Below are 27060 nucleotides of genomic sequence, written 5' to 3' on the forward strand. Positions count from 1 at the left end.
TGTTTTGTTTTTTTATTTTAAAACGAATGTTAATCAAAATATTTTTTCCAGGACCACTTCTATATGAAAATTGAACTCTATGTTGTATTTGAAATCAATAAAATGACTTCATGTTTCGACTACTTCTTTGTCCATCCTCAGTACTTAATGGCCATTTATAGGTGAATGCTATTAATTTTTTTTTGAAGTTATGGTATAATTTTATATTTATTGTAAAGAAGTGCAATGACAAACAAAAACAATGAGTTTTTCAGTAAATTGTAATAGAAATTTAAGGACCAATTAAATTTAAAGCGAGTGTGTCATCAAATCATTGATATAATTGTCAACTTAAATGGTATATATTTTATGGTTTGCAAGTATTTACTTAGCATTTATTAGTATTATTCTCAGAAAAATTTGTCAGTTTTTTTTTATGCCAGATACGTATGTATATAAAAAATCAAGTATTTGCATGTAGGTACACAACAGCATTGCCAGATTTTTTTTTGGGCAAAGCGGGGTTTTGAAACCTTTTGAATAAAAAAGCGGGATTCTTTCGTCGAAAGCGGGACATACTAAAAAAAAAACGTATAATCAATAGTTTTTAACTGGTTACTTATCCTTTTATTTGAGTTTCAAATTAAGTTTACATGACGATAGCCAAAATTGCCATAGAAAATTTATATTAATGAAAGTATGTTATAGTTACGATCTCAATTGGAACCGCATAAAAACATTCAACTCGTGAATTCCACGGAATCCATAGACGTTCAGAAAAATGTAGCCCTGCCTCGTCTACATATACTATATTCCGAGTTATATTACCATACAATTGTCAAGTTTTTTTTGATCAGGATAACCGCTTAATTTATCTTGAATCATGTTTAAAGTAGGAACTTCATTTTCTTTATACATATTATAAATTGTGCGCCGCTGGTAAAATTGTCAATTTTCTTTAATTTTGTATTTTACCGTTTCCTCTTTGTACCGTGATCAATCCTTTAATTACAGGATAAATGGTCTTTTTTGATATCTTAGTTAATTTGTTAATCCATTTCCTAACTTTTTTATCACATTGTTCACTATTTTCAATTTTCAAACATTCATATATATTTAATATAATACGTTGACTCTTTACGTGTAAATCTTGTTTTTAAACTCTGAGTTTGTTTCGTTACTTTTGACAAAAACCGGTTCCACTATTTGGGGATATTCCTGTTATTTCGTGACCCTCCGCTTTAAAGAGTCTCTAGAGAGCCACGCTAAATTACTAGATAATTACATATAACATTTATTTTAATAACTATTACCCTTTACTGGTTACGATATGAACAAATAATAACATCAACTAATAAATAGTAATACGTATTATACCAACAACATACCCCGCCAAGCAATGCTCTGTACTGCACTGGCAAAGCGGCAAAGCGAAGTGAACCCGTGTACCACAAAAAAATTATTTACGATCTAGTGGACCAATACAGGTTTGCTTTGATGACAACGCGCCGCCGTCAATTCTACATCAGGCGGACTAGTTTACCAATACCGGACTCGCGGAATTGCTATTCGAGTATAAATTCACATCGTGGTCAAAGCATAGGAAGAAATTTCAGTGCATACGGTCCTATGCTATAAGTTTTACAAGTTCCAATTGACATCGTAACTACTATACTAATCGTGACGCCGGCACCGTCGAGTAATCACCGAAAAGCGGGACTAAGCCTGTCCTGCGCGGCACACTTAATTTTGGGCTAAAAATCGGGACGTCTGGCAACGCTGGTATGCAAGTATGGACATTAAAAAAAATTAATGCTTAGGTAGAGGAATTAATGATAATTGGAATTATGAAACTACCAGTTTACTATAAAATAATGTTTTTTTGTCAATACTTGTATTATTATCTTAAGTAAATTTTAGATATTTGCAAACTAAATTTTGATGCGTATTATTTACAGTTCATTTAACCATTCTTTACTATGAAATAATTAGGTACAAAATTATTTGGCAATCTAGGAATGCAAGGTTATATTCTTCCTGAAACTATTAAGAGAAAATCTTCGTATTTTTCTGTTATAGTTCAACAATGCAAATAAGCAACCATGTGTATTAAAAAAGTGACTAGGTATTTACATGAGGATCACAGATGTGTGAGAAGATGAAAACTCAGAACATAAATGGTTAATATAATATTTCCGTTTGACTGATCACTCTCAATTTGCTTAATTATAAATATAAAATATTTGCTTTACCAATTATTTAAAAAATGTCTGAAACTAGTATTTTAAGTGGTAGGAAAAAATAGGCCGGTTACTTTCCTTTTTAATGGTTCATTGACCAGAGAACAACTTTATAACTGCAAATACTGGATTATTGGTATTAGGAGTAAGGAGGTATTGTAAATTAGCTGCAAGTGTATCAGCATAAACGAGGTGTTTTGTTAATGATGTACTGATGCAATGAAAAGAGATTCTTTCCTTATTTTTAGTTTGCTCATCACAGGCTGAGTGAGAAAATTATTAGGTACTCAAAATATTTGTTTATAAAACGGGGGTATATAATTTCTACATCTCACAATATGGAACAACACTTTAATTGACATCAAAAATAGTAGGTAGCATTTAAAATATTTGAAAAATAAAAATGTATTCTCTTAAAAAAATTGGTAATTATGGTATATGTATTTATATAACTTAACTCTAACTTAGACCTGATACTGATCAACGAAAAATATAATTATTATTATAATAACTTTACCAATTTTTTTATTATATATTATAATATTCCTAAATAGATAGTGTCTTTGTGTGCAAAAAAATCCAACATAGTCGTGAAGACGTAATAAAAACAAAACGTCGACAAAGTAGTTTTTTTATTATAGTCGTATGTACAGTCTTTCAGTTCTCAATTTAACAACCGAGAGATTGGGTACCAGGTTCGGTCGTTGACACAGCAACTCGGCATTACAATGTTTGAAAAACTTATTCCCATGTTTATTTAGCCATACCTATACAGGGTGTCCCATTTTTATTCTGAAAAAATTCAGGAAAAGGTAGATCCGATAAAATTAAAGGGACTTTGTTATATAAACTTATTTCGAAATCTGAACCCTTTCCGAAATACAGGGTGTTGAAGTTGAATTTATTTTTTCATCTTTTGTTAATATCTCTTGGAGTTATAAACCAATTGTTCTCAAATTTTGTGTGGTGAATGCCACAGTGTACTAATACTAATACACAAAATCTCAGCTCGACAGAAAAAGCCAGTGGCGTGCATTCCGCACTTGCCGATACCTTTTATAAAAAGTATGTGTTACGTCACTGACTGATCTTTAAAATAATAAATAATTTCAATTGTCCGTGCATTGTTCTGCCAAAAAGTATTGTTACGTTTTCTCCATAATAGGCACCGTTACGGAGTAAACCGACATTTTATACAATCATCCCTGATCTTAATTTTAGCAGAACTGTTTTAATCAACAACTGAAACGCTCAGGTTGTTTTAATTTGGCTTCAGTATTCCTTATCTAAAAAATGTTAAAGCACATTCCTGGTTAATTTAATAATATTAAATGTTCAAATTGCAAGCCACTGGCTGCAATACACTTTGTTCACTCGTAGTGACAGAAAATTAAAAATCAGAGTTGCTTTGCAAACAGTTTTGGTTGTCATAATAAACTTGACATGATCACTCTTTGTTGAGAAACGAAAACTTTTTACATTAATTACTCGGATTTAGCTTTTTATAAAATACCATTAAGTGCTTTAATAATGCCATATAAATTTTCAAATGCTGAATATGCTGATATTGTGTTCTGTTACGGATTGTGTAATGGTAACGCATTGGAGGCATCTCGAGAATACAGACGAAGGTTTCCTGATAGACGACATCCAAATTCTCAATTATTTACTGATGCATTTCAAAGACTCCATGAAATTGGTAATGTACGAACATTAGAACATTAGAGCACAGAAATCAAAGAATAGATTTGAGAATATTTGAACAATATTTAAATATTCGTTGATACATTAATGATACACTTTTTGTTTAGTTTATTAAACGTTAATGTGCATAAATTTTATAATTAATTATTGTTATTAAATCACTGAAAGAATTTTAAATGTTTTAATTTTTTCCAACTTAAAAAAAAACATCATTGTTAGTAATCACAGATAGTATTCAATTAGCCAGGAGTGCGCTTCAGCATTTCTTAGATAAGGAATAGTGATCGAGTTCTGCTAAAATTAAGATCAGGGATGATTTTATAAAATGTCGGTTTACTCTGTAACTGTGCCTATTATGTAGAAAACGTAAAAATGCTTTTTGACAGAACAATGCACGAACAATTGAAATTACTTATTATTTTGAAGATCAGTCAGTGGCGTAACACATACTTTTTATAAAAGGTATCGATAAGTGCGGAATGCACGCCACTGGCTTTTTCTGTCAAGCTGAGGTTTTGTGTATTAGTACTAGTGCACTGTGGTATTCACCACACAAAATTTGAGAACAATTAATTTATAACTCCAAGAGATATTAACAAAAAATAAAAAAATAAATTCAACTTCAACACCCTGTATTTCGGAAAGGGTTCAGATTTCGAAACAAATTTATATAGCAAAGTCCCTTTAATTTTATCGGATCTATCTTTTCCTGAATTTTTTCAGAATAAAACTGGGACACCCTGTATACAGGTCTGGTCGACCTAAACGTGGAGGTGGTAGAAATGTATACGCCCAGTTGAAGAAAGCGCGCGCGGGCAAATGGCGTACACAGACAGCCGAACTGGGCGACTGGCAATAAATCTTAGCTATTGACAAGTGGCTGACAAATTGCCTAGCAGTGCAATGCAGCAATGCGGAATTTGGTCTGATTAAGGTAATATTAATTTATTATAGGCACCTTCTATTAATCATTCATATTACAATTGGGAAAAGGAAAAATAAGAGGGATATTTTGTTTACTAATATTATTACAACATGAAACGGAACGAAGCGAAATTTACCATCAATATAATAAAATTGTTTCAGGACACAAATAATTCAAATAAGTTATTGGCCAAATGAACATATAATAGAAATTTTTACACATTATATACAAATTATTATAATTTTTTACTATACTATACTATACTTTTTGACCTAGTCCAAATCAAAAAGGGGAAAAATTAATTATACTGCTTTTGTCATCTGCATGTATTTCATTTAATTATGTAATTTAGTGGATTGCTCTACCTCAGTTCAACAGTATTGTTTAATTTTTTTACTCAGTGTTAATTTATATTTCCAGTACAACACATCCATCGATAATTTCAATACATACAACACTGGTACATTTAGGTAATGGTCGTTCAAAGAGGTTTTGAGGTTGTTCTCGGGCTAGACTGTGTGGGGGCAGACGTGTGACCAGAATCTCTAAGTCCGCTGTGATGTTCTGCGCCTCTAATCCTTGTAGTGGGGTAAAGGTTGTAACCACAGATACATCCCCGGCATCACTGCGCGCATCTAGACCTGAGCAGTAAAGTAGTTGGAGTTTGGTGAAAGGTTTCTGTGGCCGACAACGCCAGCGCAGTAAGATGGTGAATGTGTTATTTCAAGTTCGTTTGCGGTATCGCCGGTGCTGTTGCCTATATTTTAAGGTTTGCGCAGTGGTGTATCACGCACTCTCTCTTCCACGCTGTTGCTTGTTCTTTGTAAGAGGTTCTACTCATCTGAAAACCTTCACGTTGATTTACGTCACGCCTTGATTGATTTATTTATTTATTTTCTGTCTACATATATTATATAAAAATAGAATTTAATTTTGTTTCGAGGTTCTCATTCACACAGTTTGTCGGGTATGAATGATTCTGTTAATTCGGCGTTAAATATTTGAAAATAGTAGAGGCAAATAAAAGGCAATAAACTTATTTCCGTGGTCTATACTGTATACTTATATATCTTATCTGTTTACAATTATAACACTACAAATTATTATTGTTTATGTTAAATCAGACGATCAATAGTTATCAATATTGTAAATATGTTTAATAATTTATCTTTTTATTTCATAATACATTTTTATGACAAAAGGATACTACTCAGTATTAATTTCTCAAGCATAATTTCAATCACATACTTGCGCATTGTTTAGGCAAAAAATTCTAGTTGATCATAATATGGATTTAAAATACTGTTGATTAATTTCAAACAAATTGCTTCTTAAATTTGTAGATTCAAAATTTTTAGTTTATAATTTTTCTGATCCTGACAATATAAATTAATGATCGTAAAACTAATGTTGTAAAATGTTGATCCTAATTAGAATAAGCGCATCAAATTAAATTGTTTGTGGTAAACAATTATGAAACTTGGGTTACAAATTTAAATCTTTCAAGTTTCAATTTGATGTAAAAAATATATTTGGAGATAATACCATGCAAATTTTCAGATAATTAAGTCGTTTAGTATTTGTTTTTTTAAATTTTTGTTTAAACCTGATATTTTATGTTGTGTTAAATGAACCTTAAATAGTTATTCCAGCAAACAACTGAATTATTAAGATTTAATTAAAGATTTAAGATATTACATAAGATTTCTTTAATATTGGCTAACATAGCGAAAAGACTAGTGATTTCCATAAACAAAGCATATGATATTAAAGTAAATGAAAATATAATAATAAGAGGAATCTATATTAGGTACATTTTATACATTTAAAGAACCTAGATACCGGATATTCTTTTAGTCACTCTGAAAAAAAATACTTTCCAAAGTGTGGAGCTATGCGACAAAAGTTAAGAATATTGATTGTATAAAAAAAGTTTTGCGATAAAATTGTGTGTTCAATTGTTTTTTGGCATCATGATCATTTTTTTATAAACAAATTCCATTTTTTTTTTCATTAGAAGATGCACTTATTTTTTTATTGCCATGGCGGGAAAATAATCAATAATTTGCCTTAATATATTTTATTCCATTTTAGGCAATACTCTGTAAAACAAAATACTTCATACTTCATGTTCAGATATTGTTCTATGCTGTTCTTAGAAACCTATGGAAATTTAAGGAAGCCATAAAAGAAGAGTTTTTTAAATTATAAGTTGTAATTTTGTTATTGTGAAACGTCAAAGTTGTCAAAGTTTGTAAACTTGCATAAAATTTGGTACAATATTGCTGATTTGGTCACCTCTAAGAGTGCAACCATCAACTGTTTTCCTGAAACATTAATGGAAAAACTATATATCACTTTTCCGATATCTGGAACAACGGAAATAAAATTGAATCTAACTTTTTTGCATGATTTCCCTATATACACTGTATTAAATTATAGAATGAATGTTGGTAGCAATTTTATTATTAATTTTGGCGAATTTTTACGAAAAACTTATTATTAATCAATCAATCTATTTTCGTAAAATTGGCCCACGCAAGTGTTGAAAATTTATAAATATGTAGGTATGTGCGTTTAATTCAGCTATGTGCATGATTATTGATACAATGTTGCGCGCCAACATAATAGTCTATTTTTAAAATCGCATAAATGAGGATTTTTTTCCGAACTAAAGTAGAAAGTAATGCGTTCTTATTTTAGAATCACTGATCCACACACATACTAAACCAATCACGAAATAACACAACTTGTACTAGAAAGCGCAGCCAGTTATTAGTATTAAATATTTATTATTAGTACAAAATTTTATATTAATGAACATAGGTGCCTATATTTCGTAACACCGTTTTTTCTTTACAAGGTCCAACAAAAGCTATAAATTAAAAATGATAATAAATCTAATGAGATACATACAGAATTAACTAATTATTATTATTATTAAAGGAACGAATTTTGAATAGTAGCTGACCGTCCACGCAGCTGAGACGTCAAAAATCTAAAAATCGCTTTTAAAAAGCATTCTGTTTTAATAAGCAATTTTCCATTGTAACTTCGCACCATGTGCGATGTTTAAAAAGTAACTGTCAACGCTGATAGTGCAGCTTACTACACTAATTCTGAATGGTGCGGTTTACACCGCCCAGTGGCGGCGTAAACAAGTATTAAAGTACAGTTTCAAAAACAAATTAAAACAACTATTTATTTGATTAAAAAAAGGATTACAAATTCGTATTCAGCGGACACGTACGTACCTCTAAAATATTGATCCTCACTTAAAGTGACACCTTTATATACAGTGTGTCCACGGATTGAGTGCACGTGGGGTGTAAATGACAAAATTTTTTTGAGTTGAAATTTGGGCTGGGCATCATCTCTGCTTGGCCTTAAACTAGGAAGTTGAAAAAATTTGTCTAATTAATTAAAGTACAGGGTGTTTTTACGAGAGGAAGTTTCAAAATTGTCAAGAGTAAAGTACCTTTCTTTCTAAAAATATCAAAAATATTTACTTAAGAAAGTTATTGAGAACTAAAAGTTATGACAGATTGTCAATTTTCAATTTGATCGGCCAACTTTGTTTTTTTTATTTTTCACAACCACAAAGTACATATTCCTAATTATTTATTAGAGAAAAATCGTAGCTAATATAATAAACATAAATAAACAAATAATATAATGGTTATTCAACTGTGCTGCCACCAGCCATTACACATTACTCAGCGCGATTAGTAAATTCTGTGTAGGCGTTTTGGATTTTTTTGAATGCGGATGGTATTATCTTTTACTTTTCGTTTCAATTCAAATGAATCGTTATTCAACGGGGACCCAAAGACTTTCTACTTGAGATAGCCCCATAAATAAAAGTCCATTAGAGTTATATCAGGACTTCTAGGAGGCCAAGAAATTGGGCCATTTCGCCCAATCCACCGCCCAGGAAATCGACCATCTAGCCATTGTCGAATGATTCGCGTTGAATGCGCTGGGTGTCCGTCCTGTTGAAACTAAGGAAAAAAAACAAAGTTGGCCGATCAAATTGAACATTGACAATCATGTCATTAGTCATAACTATTAGTTCTCAGTAAATATTTTTGATATTTTTGAAAACAAAGATACTTTACTCTTGACAATTTTTGAAAATTCATCGTAAAAACTCCCTGTGCATTAATTAACTGGACAATTTTTTTCTTAGTTTAAGGCCAAGCAGAGATGAAATCCAGAAGCTCAAACTTCAACTTGAAAAATGTTTGTCATTTTCACCCCACGTGCACTCAATCCGTAGACACTGTATATTTTTTTATTATTAAAAAATCAAAATTTGTAGAAAAAAAAGATCCAATATTATCTTTCTCATATCGTTAAGTTGCTGACTACGCCACCTTTTTTTTAGAATTAAACGAAAGAGTTTTGAAAAATTATATCGGGAAGTCGTTGATTGCCATGGGTGTTGCTAGGGGGGAGCAGGGATGTGACGGCCCATCCCAGAGAGCCCGGTGCCCACTCCAGAAAACTACGTTAATATCATCTTTGTCGTATAGACTTACGGTCACTGCGCGGTCTTTTTTTAGAATCTATTCAAAACGTGTTAAAATTTGATATTGATATATTGAATAAGTCGATTGATGAGCGGAGCTTTCTTTTTAGAGGCCTTCATAGAGCTTGCAGGCCTGGGCCCACCCAAGGCAAAACTTGTAGCTACGCTCATGGATTCTACACTATCAAAATTTAACTATTCATCTGCCATAGATGTTAAAATCTTTGCAGACCTTCGCAGCTGTCAAAATTTTAGCGAAAATGATGATTATTTGAACTGGCTGATGAGTTTAACTATAACATGCCACATATTTCTTGGCGAAAATTTCGTACTTAGTCTGAATTTGTAAAATATATAGTGTTTCATTTAAAATAAAGAAAATTACAGCTCTTACCATAATGGCAATAAACCGGAACTCAGAGCAAATCCCAGAGCTGCTGCAAGCTCTAGGGACGCCTCAAAAAAAAAAGAACACGGGGCATAGCTAGAATTTTTGTTTGGGGTGGATGGCTGCAACCTCTATGGAGCCTCTAAATAAAAAAACTCTGGCAGTCATCAACTTACCGAATAAAATTTCAAAAACTTGAACACGTTTTGATTTCATTCTAAAAAAAGGGTCACGCAGTCAGGGACTTACCGATATGCTCGATAAAGATGAGATAGATAGATATTTTATTAGGTCGGCCCTGCACACCCCTGCCCCGCCTTACTACGCCCATGGTTATACTTATTTCCTACCTACGTACCTATCTTTAAAAAAATAGATATATTATGTAAATATATTTTTAAGATAAATTTTAACTCGATAAATTAAGTATATAAATATATTTAAAATATTTACAAATAGAAAAATGATGAAACGTAACATTTGCCTATAGTTTTTTGGTTTTCCTGAGAAGTATACTTCTGAAGAAACCAGGAAGAAGTCCATAAAGAGATTCCTATAGTGAACATTAATCACATCCGCGATCAAAACAAATAAAAAAACCTCTCATTCTCATCTCTATTCCTTCCGTTCTCACCCTCGGTCGTCCAAACTGTGGAAAGAAGCGAGAAATTAATTTTGTCACTTACATTAAAGTAGTCCACATTGTTGTTTTTGCGCATCTTAATCGCCGTCCTCGTGTCGACTCAGGCGCACGATTCTCTCTTGTTCGTTCGCCCCGCCTACTCATCATTCTATCTAAACACCCTGCCGTGTGTATTATGTTATTAAGTGGCGATCTAATATGTAAAATTAATTAATACAGAATTAAAATGTAGGTATCCGAACCAGTGGAGAGAGTGAAGTGTTGGAAAAACGAGATAACTGGGTGCACCGCGTTCGACTCGACAGTGCGACAGCCTCAAATAGTTTTACCTTTTCTATGTATAAATATTTCCAAAGTGAATTGATGTGCGGTGCAAAGTGATTCGTTTTCAGTTGCACGATTCGGAGTGGGTACAGAATGCTGACAACAGCAGTGAAAGGATTAAATTCTATATTTAATTATTGTGTTCTATTGACTAGGTGAAACAAGGCCTAACAACAGGTTGGTATTAATTTGTTTCTTATTCGCCTTGGTGCCGAATAAATAAATAAAACACACTTCCAGTGGCGTAACCAGACCCTTACTATAGTAATCAGCAGAATTCCGCGAATTTCCAAATAAGTTTTTTGTATTGAGTTATTTTTGCTAGAGAACTTTTAAACAGTTTTGCTAGTTCTTTTCTGAATTTATCATACAAGTCGAATTCATTTTTGTAATTTTAGGGAAATTAATTGAAACAAACTATGTACAAAATATACAATTCATAAGGACCTACCTAGAAACAGCAGATAAATCCAACCACTGCATAAAAAATTTGACATGAACTTTATTTTTGTCTATCATAAACCTTCACCAACAGCTTATATCTTATTTTTTTTCAATTATAATATAGAATACATAAAAAATATAGTTGTGTAAGACTATATTTCTTTATTTCAGATAAATTTCTATGGAATCATTACGATTTTTTCAATTTGAAGGGTAAGTGTTCTTATTTGTATTAAGTAGGTACTGCATGTAAAAATTATTAATATAAGTTCATACCCGATAGAAAATAGAAAAAATCGTGTTCAATTATTTGCAAACCATAACTTCCACAAAATTGCAAATACTGAGCTTGTTGCGATTTTATGGTGCCAATTTTTGCAAAATTGTATTTGCAATGTTTCTATTTCAATCTCCCATACCAGTTTTCATTTTAAAATATAGCAGTTTTTGGTATTTTTTATTTTAAGTCGTACTTTGCACTAAAAAAACCATGGCTTAGGATTTACAATTTCGGGAAGTTTTTTTTACGATTTCCAAATAAAATTAATTTATTCTATTTAATAAAAATTATCGGGACATTTGTTTTTTACTTATTATGTTACTGTCATCTAAATTAAGATACCCTGTATAACCACACCTCTATTAAGGTAGTGTTAGACCTGAAATAACATAGTAAATTGTGATCATGGTTATGAATATGGATGTTATCGATCTGTTTTACTTTTTTTTTAATTCATTGTGTCATTTGATGCAAGAAAATCTATAAACGAGTCTAAATATGAATACATTATTATTGTATGATTGTAAACGTCGATAGTTAGTGAATTCATCCGTTATATATATAATTATTAAAAATTTAATAAAATAACAAATCCGCGGGTAAATCTAGATGTTTGACACATTATCAGTACCAGCATTCAATAAGGAGATAAGGAACAATAAACATTAGATAAGCAAAGAAACCGATTAGCATGTTTAACACAACAATTCAATCTAAATGTGACGAAAAGGAGAACGGATAACTTTTTATATAAAAATATTCAATATCTGTTCTGCAATGTGCTCTGCGAAATTGAGCTTTGTATAGTATGCTTTCAGTATTATCTAAATCAATTGCTTGTATTATATTGACAAATTGGAGCACTTTTAAATTAGCTGTAAATCTTCACCCTATTATGCCATCCTAAAGCAAAACTGAAATATATAGGGTGTTTTGGAAAAAGGTCCATAAGTTCAGGGGCTGATAACACTTCCAAAAATCTCCAGAGCGTTAAATACGATTTTTCAATTCAAATTTTAGCCATATCTTTTCTAAAATACAATGTAATATACTGATATTTGGTAGAAAAAATGTACATACGTCATCATTAGTAGTTTTTAACCACTTGCTGAGGTCACTAGCTACGTAAGCTACGTAGTTATGCAATAACACTTTATGACTTACCCAGTGATAGTTTATGACTATGAGGTTTTTTATAGTGTTTAGTAGGTTTTTTATAGTGTATACTGAGTGATTTTTATAGTGTGTAGTGTAGTTTTTATAGTGTATAGTGTTTTGAGTAGTTTTTATAGTGTATACTCAGGTATTTTATTTGTATACTGTATGATTGTGGTTTTTTATAGTGTGTAGTGTAGCAAATGTCAAAAACTGAGCCCGAAACTAACAACGTCCTTGAGAACTTACCAATATTAAATTTCAGTATATTTTACTGTTTTCATAGAAATCATATAGTTAAATTTGATTTAAAAAATTTTCTTTGACGTACTGTATCTCAAAAACAAGATAATATGCCCATGGTCTATATTGGAAAAATTGTTTTAATTAATCAATTAAAATTAGTTTTTTAATATTCTGTCAGTTCCTAAATTTATGGTATCTTTTCCAAAACACTGTATATATCAGCTTTAACATATTTTTTGTTTCGTCGGATTCTAGTCAATAATCATTCATTATTACAATCGATCTTAGTGAAAGATTCTTTCGGTTTACAGTTTACAGTATCTCATGTAACTATTTCAACAAAGTTAACAAATCTATTTTCCAGAAGTTTGTTTTGTTATAGCCCCGTCTACACAATATCTTCGCAATAAAATTTGATAATATTTTTATCATAAATGGTTGGTTTATTAATTTAGAGTTTAATGCATGTTTTAGAATCTATGTAATTCGCTAAACATAGTAGGTTCTATTATCACACTTATCTAGCAAAAATAAGCAAAAAAGTTAATAAAAACTTTGGTCTGGAAATGCACATTTTTGTGTTTCGTTATCTTATTAAAAAAAAACTATGACACTTCAAAGAAAATTTAACAAATGTATTTTTAGTAGACGTACTACATTAAAAGTCATGATGATATTACTGTGTAGAAAAAGAATACTACTTCATAAAATATTTAAAACGATCTATATAGTTAGCAGAGCTTCTTTGAGGTCACACCACTCAAGTAATTTATTTTGCTAGTTGTTTTTTCCCTATTGATGTATTCTTCCACCTGTGAAAAAATTAAAAAATTAAATTAATCAAAGAAACCTTGCGCCAAAAAGATCAGTTAAAGCTTATTTATTAAACTGTTTTTGCCTAACCAAAAATCGTAGTAAAAAGTAAAAATATTCACTATAGCCGCTCTTCAATTGAAGACTGCCGCATGCGCAAGAAGAGGATAAGTCCGCTTTTTTGAAAATCGATATGTCTACAGACATACGTTTAAAATGTATTATTTTCATTTAGTGCAAATATCCAATATGAGCTTAACAGAACTATAAGATAAAATAAAATCGCTTATCCCATACTTAGGTACATACTAGTGCAATAACGGGAAGTTATATGTCACTTATCGCCTTCTTGCATCACATATGAGTTGTTTTTTGCTCTTGTCATTTACTAACCATTTATCTGACTCCCATAAAAACACGTGCCATACACTCGACCAAGCAAAGCATCAAATTCACTCGCACAGACGAAATTGAAATGCAGCGCCAACATCCCTCAGCAAAATTCCTGGATTGTTCACCGGCACGCTAGTCCGACAGGCAGGCATTAGGGTGTCACTAGATACGTATCGAATAAATTGATCGATGCGAAGCTTCAGATCTGATGCAGACATGAACATGTTATTTATTATACAATAACGCGGATAGAAGGATTACTAAACAGTGAAAACCATTGAAAACTATCTATTAAAAAGTTCGACTATTTTATATACGTGCCTGTGACTGTCACTTTTTATTTGAATGAAATTACATAAAAGCAAACCCATTCTATAGTTAACCCTGTACCCCATTGCAGCCAACCTAACATTTCCGATCTCTAGTAACGATGTAGAATAAATACTAACATTAATATCCTTTTTGTCCTTTTGTATTATCAGTGTTGGTGGTAAACCAAAAACTAATCGCAAAAACAAGCATTAAACCGACTGAAATTAATTCCTAAAGATGCCACACCGATTTTCATTAGCGGCGATCTTTGCCGATTTATAAATAAACTGACCCTGCGAGCTTCCTGAAAAGGAAAAATCATGTAAGGAATAATGAATGCACTTTTATTGATTCCCTCGAGCATCTAATCAGGCCTAGCACCACCTCGTCACGCTAGATAGGGAGATCGATATGAAACCCCGTTACGGACAAAGACAAGACACGACCGAACGCCACTTTATCTTAATTTACTACCCTGGTTACCCTAGTTTTCGTCCCACTGAAAATGAACAAATCACGTAGATAACTTAATAGCGTTTCCTCATGGAACAAACTGCAATTTTAAAGTTTAGTTGTTACGTTTTTCTAGATCTAGACGTTTTATAGATGTAAAATTATAATCCACTAGATACCTACATATTAAAAAGTGAAGCAATCTTTTTGTTATAAATAAATTAAATTTCCTCTGCCATCTTTTAGTCCTAGATCCATTTTTGCAAGCTTGAATTATATACAGGGTGGCCAAATGAAAACGAAACAGCGCCATTTTCAGGAACTGCGTCACGATTGTAGAAAAACGCTCAGACCCGTCGATTTTAGATTAAAGGGGGACATTCTTTGCTGGTATTTTTGACACTGCCACTTTCACCCCCAAGCAAGGGTAAACATCATCCCAAAATATTTAAATGGCATTGGGGGTTGAGTAATATTTCTTTACGTATTAAGAATTTTGATTTTGAAAGAAGAAACAGAAATGAATGCTATACACACACAATGAACGTAAAATTAGTGGATTCCAAATTATTTTCTAGTATTATTTGGAAGCGTTGGTTGGTAGTTTATTTGTGTTTTTGAAAATTAAACACTATAGTTTATTCCAATGCGGAAAGGGTAGATATCATTTCGCTTTACTTTATGAACAATAAATGTGCGAATAGAATAGCTCAGCTATTTAATGAACAACATCAAGATCGACATGTCAGGACGAAGTATGTTCTAGAGTTAGTGAAAAACTTTCAAGAGACAGAGAACGTAACCAATAAAAAACGAGAAATTGAAAAACCTATAGTTAATGAAGCTAATGAAGTTGCAGTTTTGGGACAAGTTCATCTTGACCCTACATCAAGTACGAGGCAGCTGGCATCTGTGTCTGGGATCAATCGAACTAGCATACAAACCATTTTAAAGAAGAATAAATTCCATTCATACAAAATATATTTAGTCCAGGAACTTCATGAGGATGATTATGACCGCCGTTTGCAATTTTGCGAAATAATAAGTGAGCGAGCAGGGAACGTTCCTTTTTAACATCTGTTTTTCTGATGAATGCAGTTTTTTCTTGAACGGGACGGTAAATCGTCACAATTGCCGCTATTGGTCCGATTCAAACCCAAGAGTTTTTCACGAGGTGCATACACAACAAACGGAAAAATTAAATGTATGAGCTGGAATTTTTGGTGACCAGCAGGTGGGTCCTTTCTTTCTACCTGGTAATTTGACTGGCCAAATGTATTTGCAATTACTGGAAGACGCTATTGACCCTGCCTTGACTGATATTATTGAAAATGTTCCAGAGTATGATGATCATTTGATTTTTCAACAGGAGGGTGCTCCTCCGCATTATGCGTTAATTGTCCGTCAGTATTTGCACCAAAATTTTCTACGGAATTGGGTTGAAAGAAGAGGCAGCATTGAATGGCCTTCACGATCACCGGATTTATCGCCCCTTGATTCCTTTTTGTGGGGATACCTATAAAATAAAATCTATAAAACACAGCCAGCGTCGCTAAAAGATTTTCGTCAAAGAATTGTCGACGAATGCCGTCGAATCACTCCGGAAATGTTTCGGAATGTGCGCGAACGTTTCGAACAAAATCTTTATTCTTGTATGGAAGCGGACGGTCATCAGTTTGAACATCTAATCAACTAATTGTAAGTAGTAGGTAAGTAAGCAACTAAACATAATTTAAATTTTAAAATGTAAATTTTTTTTCAAAGTATTGGGCGGAATTATAAAATTTAAAGTAAATGATTTAGCTATTTGGATGTTTATCGACAGCCATGTTTTGAGTGTGGGTGAGATATAAGATATAACTTGTAAAACATGTCATCTTACGTTTCAGTGCTATTCCTAAGAACAAAGGCATCTTTCACTTTATTCGCAATACGAACCATTTTCGAATTATTATTATTATTTTTTTAAATAAAATAAAGCTTGTTTCACAGTTTAATAAATTTAAAATATCTCTCCGTTTCACAAGAAATGTATAATTGTCATTGGGTCACATTAATCTGTAACTCCTTTCGAATTTTTTTATTGAAGCTCCTCATTTTTATTTTTAGCAAATATGTAACTGTTCTAAGGTCTCATTAAACTCAAAATTATATGACATTTGGTAGTAAAAGAAAATAAATATTTTATAGTTAATTTAACTTTATGAATTATTATAATTGGCGGCTTTTACCTGTGATAAATGATGTTGTTCTACCACTTCACCGACTAACAGTGTCAGTTATGTTCAGAGAACTTCAGTTAGTTATACACCTTATTATCTGTCTATTTATTCAGCTGCAGTAACAAAATATGTACTAATTATAGCTAAGATTTAGTTCGTTCATGGCTGTAATTTTGTTACAACGGTTGTATAGCGGTGAGTCTTAACATACCTGAAGATTTATATTAAAATTCAGTCCGAGTAGACTAATGAGTATTAAATTTATTACTTAATTTTAAGGAAATGGGTACCTAGTAAAAAAGGTTTTAGTATTCCAAAAGCATTTTCATTGTGTTTTGTGTTGATAAAATTATTATTTTTTGGGAAATAAGTATGCGAACATATTTCAAAAAGTTCAGTTATTTTCTAAACAGACCTCGTATATAGCAAATGAATCCAAACTGAAATATGAAAAATTTTATTAGGGAATTTCTCAATTGATTCCGCTCAATGAAATCATTCTGTCAACTTCCTTATTTTTTAATGCACAAAATTTTACTAAAATAATGCGTGTGAGACACCCTATAGTTCAAGACGGCTGTTTCGGAATATTTAACGTTTAAAAATATACATGGCCTGACCAACTTCAAATTATGTGATTAATTATTAATAATTTTATCTGATTATTAATAATTATGTTATTTGTGATTATTAATGCTCAAAGTAATATACCAAATTTACATTTTTCCGGTTGGATTTCGACTATTTCAAACGCTGAAAACTTTTTTATTTAAAATTGAACACCCTGATGTTTTTTTACTAGATATTACATAAAATTATCTTGTGTCTATTGTAGATATTACAAGGGTTAAAGTTCCATCAAAATTTTGGATATTTGCGCGATTTTCTTTGGTTTTCAAAAACTTTTCACATCCTCTAGATTGGACGTGAAACAGTCTTGATTAGTTACACAGGCTTTTTCATAATAGTTATCATGGAGTTATTATACCATTAGAGGCGGTCTGTCGTTTATTGTTTGTCACAAAGGATAATCTTTTGTTTGTAAACAATGGTGCCGTTCAAATTCAGAGTATCATAGCCGTAGGTTTAGGGTTTCGCGAAACAATTCTTCATAGATTAGGATAAGGAAAAGTACATATTCTAAAATACTTGATAGGAAAAACATGAATTTCAACAAAAATTAGTTTTTTTACTTATAATTCTTAACAAAATCGAAAAAATTTGAATAATAATTTCAAATATTTCATCTCTAAATAAATGCGAAGAAGCAGCAAAATGTTTCCTATGAGGGAATAAATTCTTTTACTCATAGTTTTTGGTCACTGTTATTGTGCAGGGTGTTTTGGGAAAAGGTACCATAAATTATAGTGCTTTGGCAGCACATTAAAAAAAAGATTTCCTGTGAACCATGGTCTTATCATTTGTTTGTAAAATACAGGACCTCTTGCAAAAAGTCTTGGCAGGACACAGGACAATTGATGAAATCCACAGTCCACAGATATTCAGGATGGTTGTCAACCCTATATACGTTGTACACCTAACCTAAAAAAACTTATATCATACAATGTCACTCGAAAAAATTGTTGTCGGTAACTTCTAGCAGATGGTAAAAAAAACACTGCGACAAAAATCGTACCAAATTTCAATTCGCATTGCTTTTTATAAAAGATAGGGCTAAAACTAAAAATCAGCTATGGCGTCCTATATGTCAAAAACAAAAGACGATAGACTCATAGTTCACAGGAAAATAATCTTATTTTTATGTTGTTAGTTCTTAAAGTTATGGTATCTTTCCCAAAACACCTTGTATAAAAAAACAGTATGAATTAAACAGGGTGTAATAGCAACACTGCGAGAAATTTTCAGATATAGTTCCTCTCATCAAAAAAAATTATAGAAAAAGTACATTTTTTTTCTTAAAATGTTGGTTGAGACAGCAATCTTAAAATATCTGATGTGAAACATAATTTTTTTGTTAATTACACATTTCTAACTTGGTAATTCCTTCAATATACTTACTAAAAATATTAAATATATGTAAAATTTGAACAAACACTAACTAGTGGCTTCGGATTTAGGAGGAATTTTAAGGTTTCAACTGTTATTTTATGACAAGCCCGCACAAATTAATTTGAGTTTTTATTAAAAACGTTGATATGCCAGCATATTCAACATTCTTTAAAATGGGCGCATAGCATAGCAATTTCATTAAAAAGAAATATTTCACAAAATTTAAATTTTTGGCCCTGAAATTCTACGTTTTGGAGTGAAAAATTAAAATGTGTAATCTCATCTTAACAGAAAGAATTTTCGCACTTATTAATGAAAATATTAAAAAAAAATTTTCAATTTAGAAATAAAAATTTTGTAAATGTAATTTTTTATGAAGTTTGAAAGATGCCTAAGATGTAGTAGGTAATTCTAAAGGTTTTTCTCTTGACTTGGTTCATAAAAAATTATATTCTTTAGGTCTTACACTGCTTAAATCAGATTATTGTTATTGAAAACGTTACATATTCTTTTTCTTTGTAGCCTATTTTTATGTCAGAAAAATAAACATTAATGCGTTTATATACGCAATTTTTTGTCCAGCATTTTATTAAATCTAAGCAAGTTACAAACAAAATGTCTTCACTGTACTAGTTGTATAAGTTTTCTTCATGGTATAAAACAACTGACAATACATTCAAAATAAAGGGGAAAAAAGCATATTTTTATCTTACGTTTCCTGAATATTGTACGCATGTTGAACACAGAAAATCGCATATGGTACTATAAACATAATCAAACCTCACAGAATGCTTTTAGGAACCTATTAACACATGCATTAATCACAATTATTGAGTATCTTTAAAAATTTACTGGACAAAACAGGAAAAGTATATTTTCTGATGTTTACAAGTTCTTTGTGATTGCGAAAAATTAAAGGAAGTTGCTCTATAGTAGGATCGCATTCGATGGAAAGTAGAGCAAAAAATGTTGGCCTTTTATCAAAGGAAAATCGTGTCATCATTTTTAGGAAGCGTAAGATGACCATTTTAAATTTAAAATAACATGAATGTAAAATCTGAAATACCGCTGCATACGCACTGTGTTCTGATACTAACTGTAGTCGGCCAGGTGCATCGAGTGTACGAAGTGGTCGGTTATACGTCAAATACTAACCTGGCGAGCTTGATCGTAAAGCAGGGAACAATAAACAGTGGCGCGAGGTGAGATGTAGTACATATGTGGAATTTAAATAACTAATTGGATTTATAATAAATTACATTTAAAACAAATAGTTTATGAGAATAAAGGGATTTTTGTAAGAACTAGGGTTCCAGACGTGAACTGATCCCTTTATCGTACCCCATTACGATTCTTTTTTTATAAGGAGAACGAAGTTTCAAAGCAAAAACCTTGTATAACATATACTATAAATATTTACAGAATGAAAACAAAATATAAATCCTATGATATGATTCTATCAAATGAAAACACTAACAACAATTCTCTGTCAATCTCAACAAAATAAGTTATTTTTCTATCAAACAAGAAATATTAACAAATTATAAACAAAATATAAATTCTGTGATTTATATACTGTACGCCGAACTGCATTTTTCTCATCTTTTAATATTAATTTCTTCTTTCCACCCCCCTTTTTTAGGTTTCTTAACATCTCCTTCATTTTTCACCTCTCTTAAAATTTTGAAAACAGATTCGCTTACTCCAGTATATTTTCATGGGATTATCCTTTTCTAAAGCGTTATAGACATTTAATATTATCGTTTTTTCTCTTTGTAACTTAATACAGATTTTTTTGTATCCACAGCAGTACATCCGGCTTGCTAACATCCAGGCACCGCCTCCATTTCTCCATATAACGACAACAGAGCAATAATAATACGAAAAACTTCACTTCACTAGCACAGAAAATATAATAGCATTCACGATTCACAAACAACAGCCCGAAACACACACGCACAGCACACAAATAAAACACTAAGAACACTTTTGTTACGGAGCACAAGAAATATGATTTCACTCACAAATTCTCAAATAATAGTGCGAAACACACATACAGCCCGAACGAAATACAATTGCACTTATAACAGTTATAAAAAACACGCAGCACCAATACAACCGAAACGAAACTGACCACGCCGGGCCGGCACGCGCGCCGCCGCAACAAACACAAGACAAGTCATATGAGGGAGGATGAAGGGAGTAATAAATGTATTGTTGCCCTGCCGCCCAATGTGCGAAGGAGATGCCTTTGTTTTTCATTTTGTCCTTCATAAATATATAACTATTAACCCATAATGCATAAAGAAATTATTCAATTTCCAAAACCCCTAAAACCTGTTGCACTGATTCCCTTGACAGGCAGGTAATGATTTATTACTTTGCATCGAATATGATCCTACTATAGTTTAGCTACGTCTCTTCCTGGGTTGGTCTACTTGTTCTATAATTGCCTTACCAAAAGTGCGATTTCTTGTCTATAAAACGCCTCAAGTAAAGCGAAAGTAATGAGAATTAAAGAGATGACCCAGTAATAAATTACCAAAAACTAGTTGGATATACATATTTTAAACACTCAACAAGGTGGACGAGTACGGCCCTGCCCAAAATAATCGCTAACCTCCGAGTTCGAATACGCCTAAAATCACCAATGCAGTAAATCCTAGACAGCTACAATATATTTGCAAATAAATAATGCTAAGATCTCGCGATTCTGTTACCAGCTGAGTTTCTGCTACCAGTCCTCCGACTAGCTGGTGTCCGCGTTCGACTGCCTCCACCATCCTGCTGGCCTGTTACACTCCGGCGACCCCAGGACTTCTTTCACGGACGCTCGATCGCGCTGGAGAATTGCGCTCGCCGAAGGAGTCGAAATCTAGGTGAACAAGTCAGTTGTAAGTCCGTCATCGAGCTAGCCGTAGAAGCAGCGATTCGATGGTTCACTTGATATCAAGGGCAGGCCCAAAGTAGATCGCGAGTAACACAACGACAGCAACCGCGCATTTTTTGGTGGGGCTACCACCTGTGCAGTGTGTTTGACAATGCTGTTTATCGCTGTCAAACTGATAGTGGCATATTGGAAGTGATAATACGACCTCCCGGTGACGACACTGTCCTCATACAGTCGGTGTTGTGCAGATCTGTGTTTTAAGGTTCTAGTTTTGTTTTATTTTTGTGATATATGTGTCTGACAACGGATTACCCTTGGATTACCCTCCTCAGGCAATATGTTGGGTGGATATTATGACAGGAATCCGCTTCTGAAGGGCAATTTGACTAGGTGAGTCCGAAGTGATTGTCCGCCAATCTAATACGCAATCTGGAACGATTATGTTGTGCGCGAAAGTTACGCGGTCACCATATTTTTGTACAGGGCGATGTTTCTCGTGGGCTGCCGTGGAAATTGAAATCTTCGCACATAAATAATGAGTCCAGCTCAGTATAATTATTAATTCTCTTTAAGTATACATTAATTAGCTAAGAAATCGCATAGCAGCACGATTACTTTCTAAAACCAGCTTGATCGAGTGAAGAGTAGCGTTATGTCGTTTCAGTTAATCGTTTCTAGCCAACTTAGTACATCTACCTTTGTTAGTAGCACTTCGGTAAACTTTTTTGTGTTTCTAAAATGTGGTGCCAAACAGGAGACAGGAAGCGTCAAAAAGTTTCCTGTCTGCATGGATTCGAAAACGCCTAGTATAGAAATTACAGGGGCGATAAAAGCGCACTGCTAAAAATACATTTTTTTTTTAAATAGCTCCTAAATACAAATGAAACTTGTTACAAGTCTTTAGACTATCAATTACAATGTTTCCATGTGAAAAAAGTTTTTTCTTCGCCCACCGTGTCGAAGATGAAGGGGTAATTGAGGCTTTTTTCGAGATATCATGTGGAAATAGTTTTTTGCATTCAAATGTAACTCCCATGAATGCTTTGTAGTTTCCCTAAAATATCGCTACATATCTTTAAATGCAGTTAAAAAAAATCACTTTTGAGACCAATAAACATTTTTTTATTCTTATTTGTAATAGTGACTGTAATTTTTTATTCTATTTCGACAATAAACCCCTAGAGATTTAGGACTACAGGAAATTTGCATTTTAAATTTAACTATTTTTACATTTGAAAATGTACTGTTACATATCTGGGTGCTAGGATCTCGCACAGACGCCATGCAATTGTTTAAATTAATAATTATAGTTGTTTCATGAATGATATTGTTTTACATATTCAGGCAATAGGAATTTGTAGATGCCTATAGCAATTTGTCAAGAATTGTTAAATGTAGCATAAAGAAATTATGATTTAATTTACGTTTAACAATTGTTGGTAAATTATTACCAGTATACTGGTAGAAATTCTTGTTTCCTGATGAAGTGAATTTTGTGAGATGAGTATTTTTTTCATTTTCACTCATGTATGCACTTGGATTGGATTGTTTTCTCTGTATTACGTGTTATTTTGTTTCGCCACTAATTGTAAGTGAACAATGCTACGAAAAACTCATTATTATTGAACTAATTAATTAATAAGAAAAGTACCGTAAAACTGTTTATACATATTTAGCATTATTTTAATTAAAATTGAACGGAACATAAATATGCTATTATGCCATACTGTACCATACAGGATGTTGCAGAAATAAGTAGGTAACATTTTAACCTCGTATTTAATTCATTAAAAGCCACAACTTTTGTCTAATATTTCTAATCTAATTTAGTTTTTTTCCAATAATTTTAAATTTGTGTTGCCCCTAAATTTGTTGAGTTAATAATAAACAAAAAGAAGCACAAAAATTCCATAAAACTTACACATATACATAGTTCACAAAGTACGATACGGCTCGAGAATTTTTTCATAATCTTCTCAAGGGGCTACTAATTTATTTTAACAAAATGTCCAAAATAGTATATTACGTAATAAGTGTTGTAAAAAGCATTTTATGCCCGAATGGAAAAGTTACGCACCACGCCGTCGTAGGTAAAATATATTATTTTTGGTCCAAAAGTGTCCTTCGTTGTTTAAAAAATAAATAATGCCATGTTTGGTTGGTGTAACGAATCACAATAATAATTATTTGCAACTTTGACCAATAAAAAAATTAGAAACTAAAAATTGTACACTTGTATTTATTAGCTACACTTTCCGATACTTTCTCTTTAAAATAATTTGCATCATAACTAAGATTTAAATATTAAGCAATAATAAGTATAATTTTATTAATATGTGGATGCTTACATTTGTTGTCTTCTATTATTATTATTATTTTGTCTAACAATAAAATAAAATGAAATTTTTGCCATTGGGTATTATAATTTCATCATTATGAAAATTTTAAGCAGTAGAGATATATAAATGGGCGATTAAGAAAAAGCTTTTTGTTTCTCTACTACTGATAATTATCTGTAAATAAAATACCTTCTATTGTTTGCTTTAAATTATGCCGATCGGGTTCTCTGTTGAAGAATAATACTTAGGGTAAGAATTCTTAACAATAATGAAAAGAATTTACTTTATATTTATAATGTACAAATTAATGAAGAAAATATTACAAATTTACTTTTTCTCGATAATGTTGATAAACTGAAAATGAAATTACATTTTGTAATTAAATTAATTCTAACTCCTGGAAACCGATACGGAAATTTTTAAACATTTAAATTACTAATTCTAAAACAGAAAGGTTAATTATTTTAATAAAAAATCGATAATATCCATGAATTCACCAAGAAAGCCGACTTATGATAATAGATATTTAAATTTTGCTTAACCGCATTAGTGTACGTATTAAAATAAAACATTTATTTACTTAGAACTTATAATAGAGGTCGGTATGTTTTAGAAGATTATTAAATAGAATATTTTGTATAGAAAGTATAATTAATTCATAAAACGTATCAATTTTATGGAAAAAAAATATCATTTAGAAACAGAAACTATAGATACATTGTGTTTTGCGAGTATGTATTACGAAAATACAGGGTGTAAGAAGGGTAATCATACATGAACAAAAAAGTACATTACAGGGGCGTAAGATTAACAGTTTTCAAAATACAGGGAGTATTAACATTGGAGAGTTTCATCACAACGTGACAACAGCGATTAACCTGCTGATACACTCCACGTGTGTATAGATATACGCGGCAGACTTCTCCTACGGAAAAATGTAAACATCTATTATTGTGAAACATTTAATAAATTTCAAGACAATTGTTTTCCAGTTTTTAAATAAATAAAATAAAATGTATCGATCGATTTTGTAGTATGAAGATTGTGTTTTGTTGTGTTATGAATTTGAAAAATATGTAATTAAAGTACCCAAAGATTCACGTCATCCAAATAATCATACATATTAAAAATAATTTAGGTACTTACCAAAAAGCAAAATTCAGTAAAACACCTCGAGAAAAGGAAATAGTGGTACGCAGAAAACACTCAGACACGGTCGAATTTCAGATACCAACTGAATTGCGTATTGCTGGACAGCTTAGTACCTCGTGTTATCCGCCGCGCCTTTGTCACATCGCTCGATATGAATTTTATCGAATTTTAAATTTATCACGCTAATTATTTTTTAGAATTAAACATAAAGAAGTTCAAAAAAAGTGATAAACATTGTGTTTTATGGTATTTTATGCATATCTAACGCCCTGTATAAAAAGTATGCATACAAAAAATATTTTCATTTCCCAAAATATGTAGTACATTGTAGTATAACAACCCTAGGTTCGATAAAAAATAAGTAAACGTAGTTGTGGCCAAAAACATGTGTGATCGTCATAAGGACTACCTACGTTGTGTGTATCCATTTTTTTATTGACCGGAAGGCACTGGCTACTAACTTTGTAGAGGGGATGTATGGTTTAATTATATAAAATAAAAGCAGAGTAAATACACCTAACCTTTATTTACATACAATTCAAATTAAACATGTGACGAATAGAAAGAACAACAAAAACATTAACAAACGTTAAACATAAAAGGAAACTAGAACTCCTGTGGGGAAAGAGCATGGCAGAGAAACCCACGATCGTTGCTCTTACCACCCAAATATAAATACAAAACAACCGCTAATCAAAGGCATAAATTAAGAACCTTTGCTAATGATAAATAAGTCCTGTCTCATTTAATGTGTCACTAAATGTCATCTGTTAACCCCATATTAGTCATACACACTTCCAAGTAAAACTGGAGATATTTGGTGTTAGTTAGCCGGCAGAGCCGGAAGGTACTGAGGTCCCATCATACGGGAGGCTACTCAGCTAAAGTTGAGATTTCGGAAGGTCCTTCTTAACACTGGAGTCCCATATGGGAGGCTATCCAGCGTAATCCAGATTCATTCCGCACGGGCGAAAATGTTAGTAACTGCAACAAGGCTCGTATAGACGTGTGACATAAAGTGGACACAAGAAATCAAAGAACAACATGATCTTGTTTAAAAACAAGTTAAATGTGAAATAAAGAAGTCGTTATTGCACTATCTGGGCGGTCTCGACAAAATACATATTTGAACATGTCATAAATAATGAACAACCTTAAATAATAATTGTAACAATTTTATATTAGAAAAATATACTCCCCTAAGCGTAAGACAATGAAGCCTAAACATATACAGAATTATTATCATGAGACATCTATATTTTACGAACAACGTCATCACTACAAAAACAAGTTAGCTGTAAAACAAAGGAGTCATCATTGTAAAGTCGGGGCCCACGACAATATATATACACATATTTTAACATGAAATAAATAATGAACACTCGTTAATAATAACTATAACAATTTTACCTCAGAAAAATATATGCATAAAGCATAGCATACCTTGAGCATAAAGCAATGGAAGCTAAACATGGATAGACTCCACACTTCTAGGCGGGGTTTCTGGAAGCAATGGCAACAAAACCTTATCCAGAGTACTTATCTGCCTTTGACCATACAGGATCTCGACTGGAGCAACAAGAGGCGGTCAATAGACGCATCTATCACCTCGGCAAT

General features: G+C 32.0%; 1 protein-coding gene across 2 annotated transcripts in view; it reads left to right on the forward strand.

The window, feature by feature from the left end:
- The first annotated feature begins 10589 nt into the window (after window positions 1-10589).
- Window positions 10590-27060, forward strand: part of LOC108911927 (AF4/FMR2 family member 4) — a 210929-nt gene continuing 194458 nt past the window's right edge. Inside the window, exon 1 of one of the 2 annotated variants that reach the window (XM_018717038.2) lies at window positions 10590-10911. Coding sequence is in view for 1 of the 2 variants with exons in the window: in XM_018717009.2 (XP_018572525.1) it covers window positions 22290-22342 (53 nt within the window). In the remaining variant the exon portion in view is untranslated. Of the gene's footprint in view, window positions 10912-21996; window positions 22343-27060 lie in introns of those variants that run through there. The other variant, XM_018717009.2, reaches the window with a different exon arrangement.

This window comes from Anoplophora glabripennis, unplaced genomic scaffold, assembly GCF_000390285.2.
Source record: "Anoplophora glabripennis isolate ALB-LARVAE unplaced genomic scaffold, Agla_2.0 scaffold6, whole genome shotgun sequence".
NCBI classification, from domain to species: Eukaryota; Metazoa; Arthropoda; class Insecta; order Coleoptera; family Cerambycidae; genus Anoplophora; species Anoplophora glabripennis.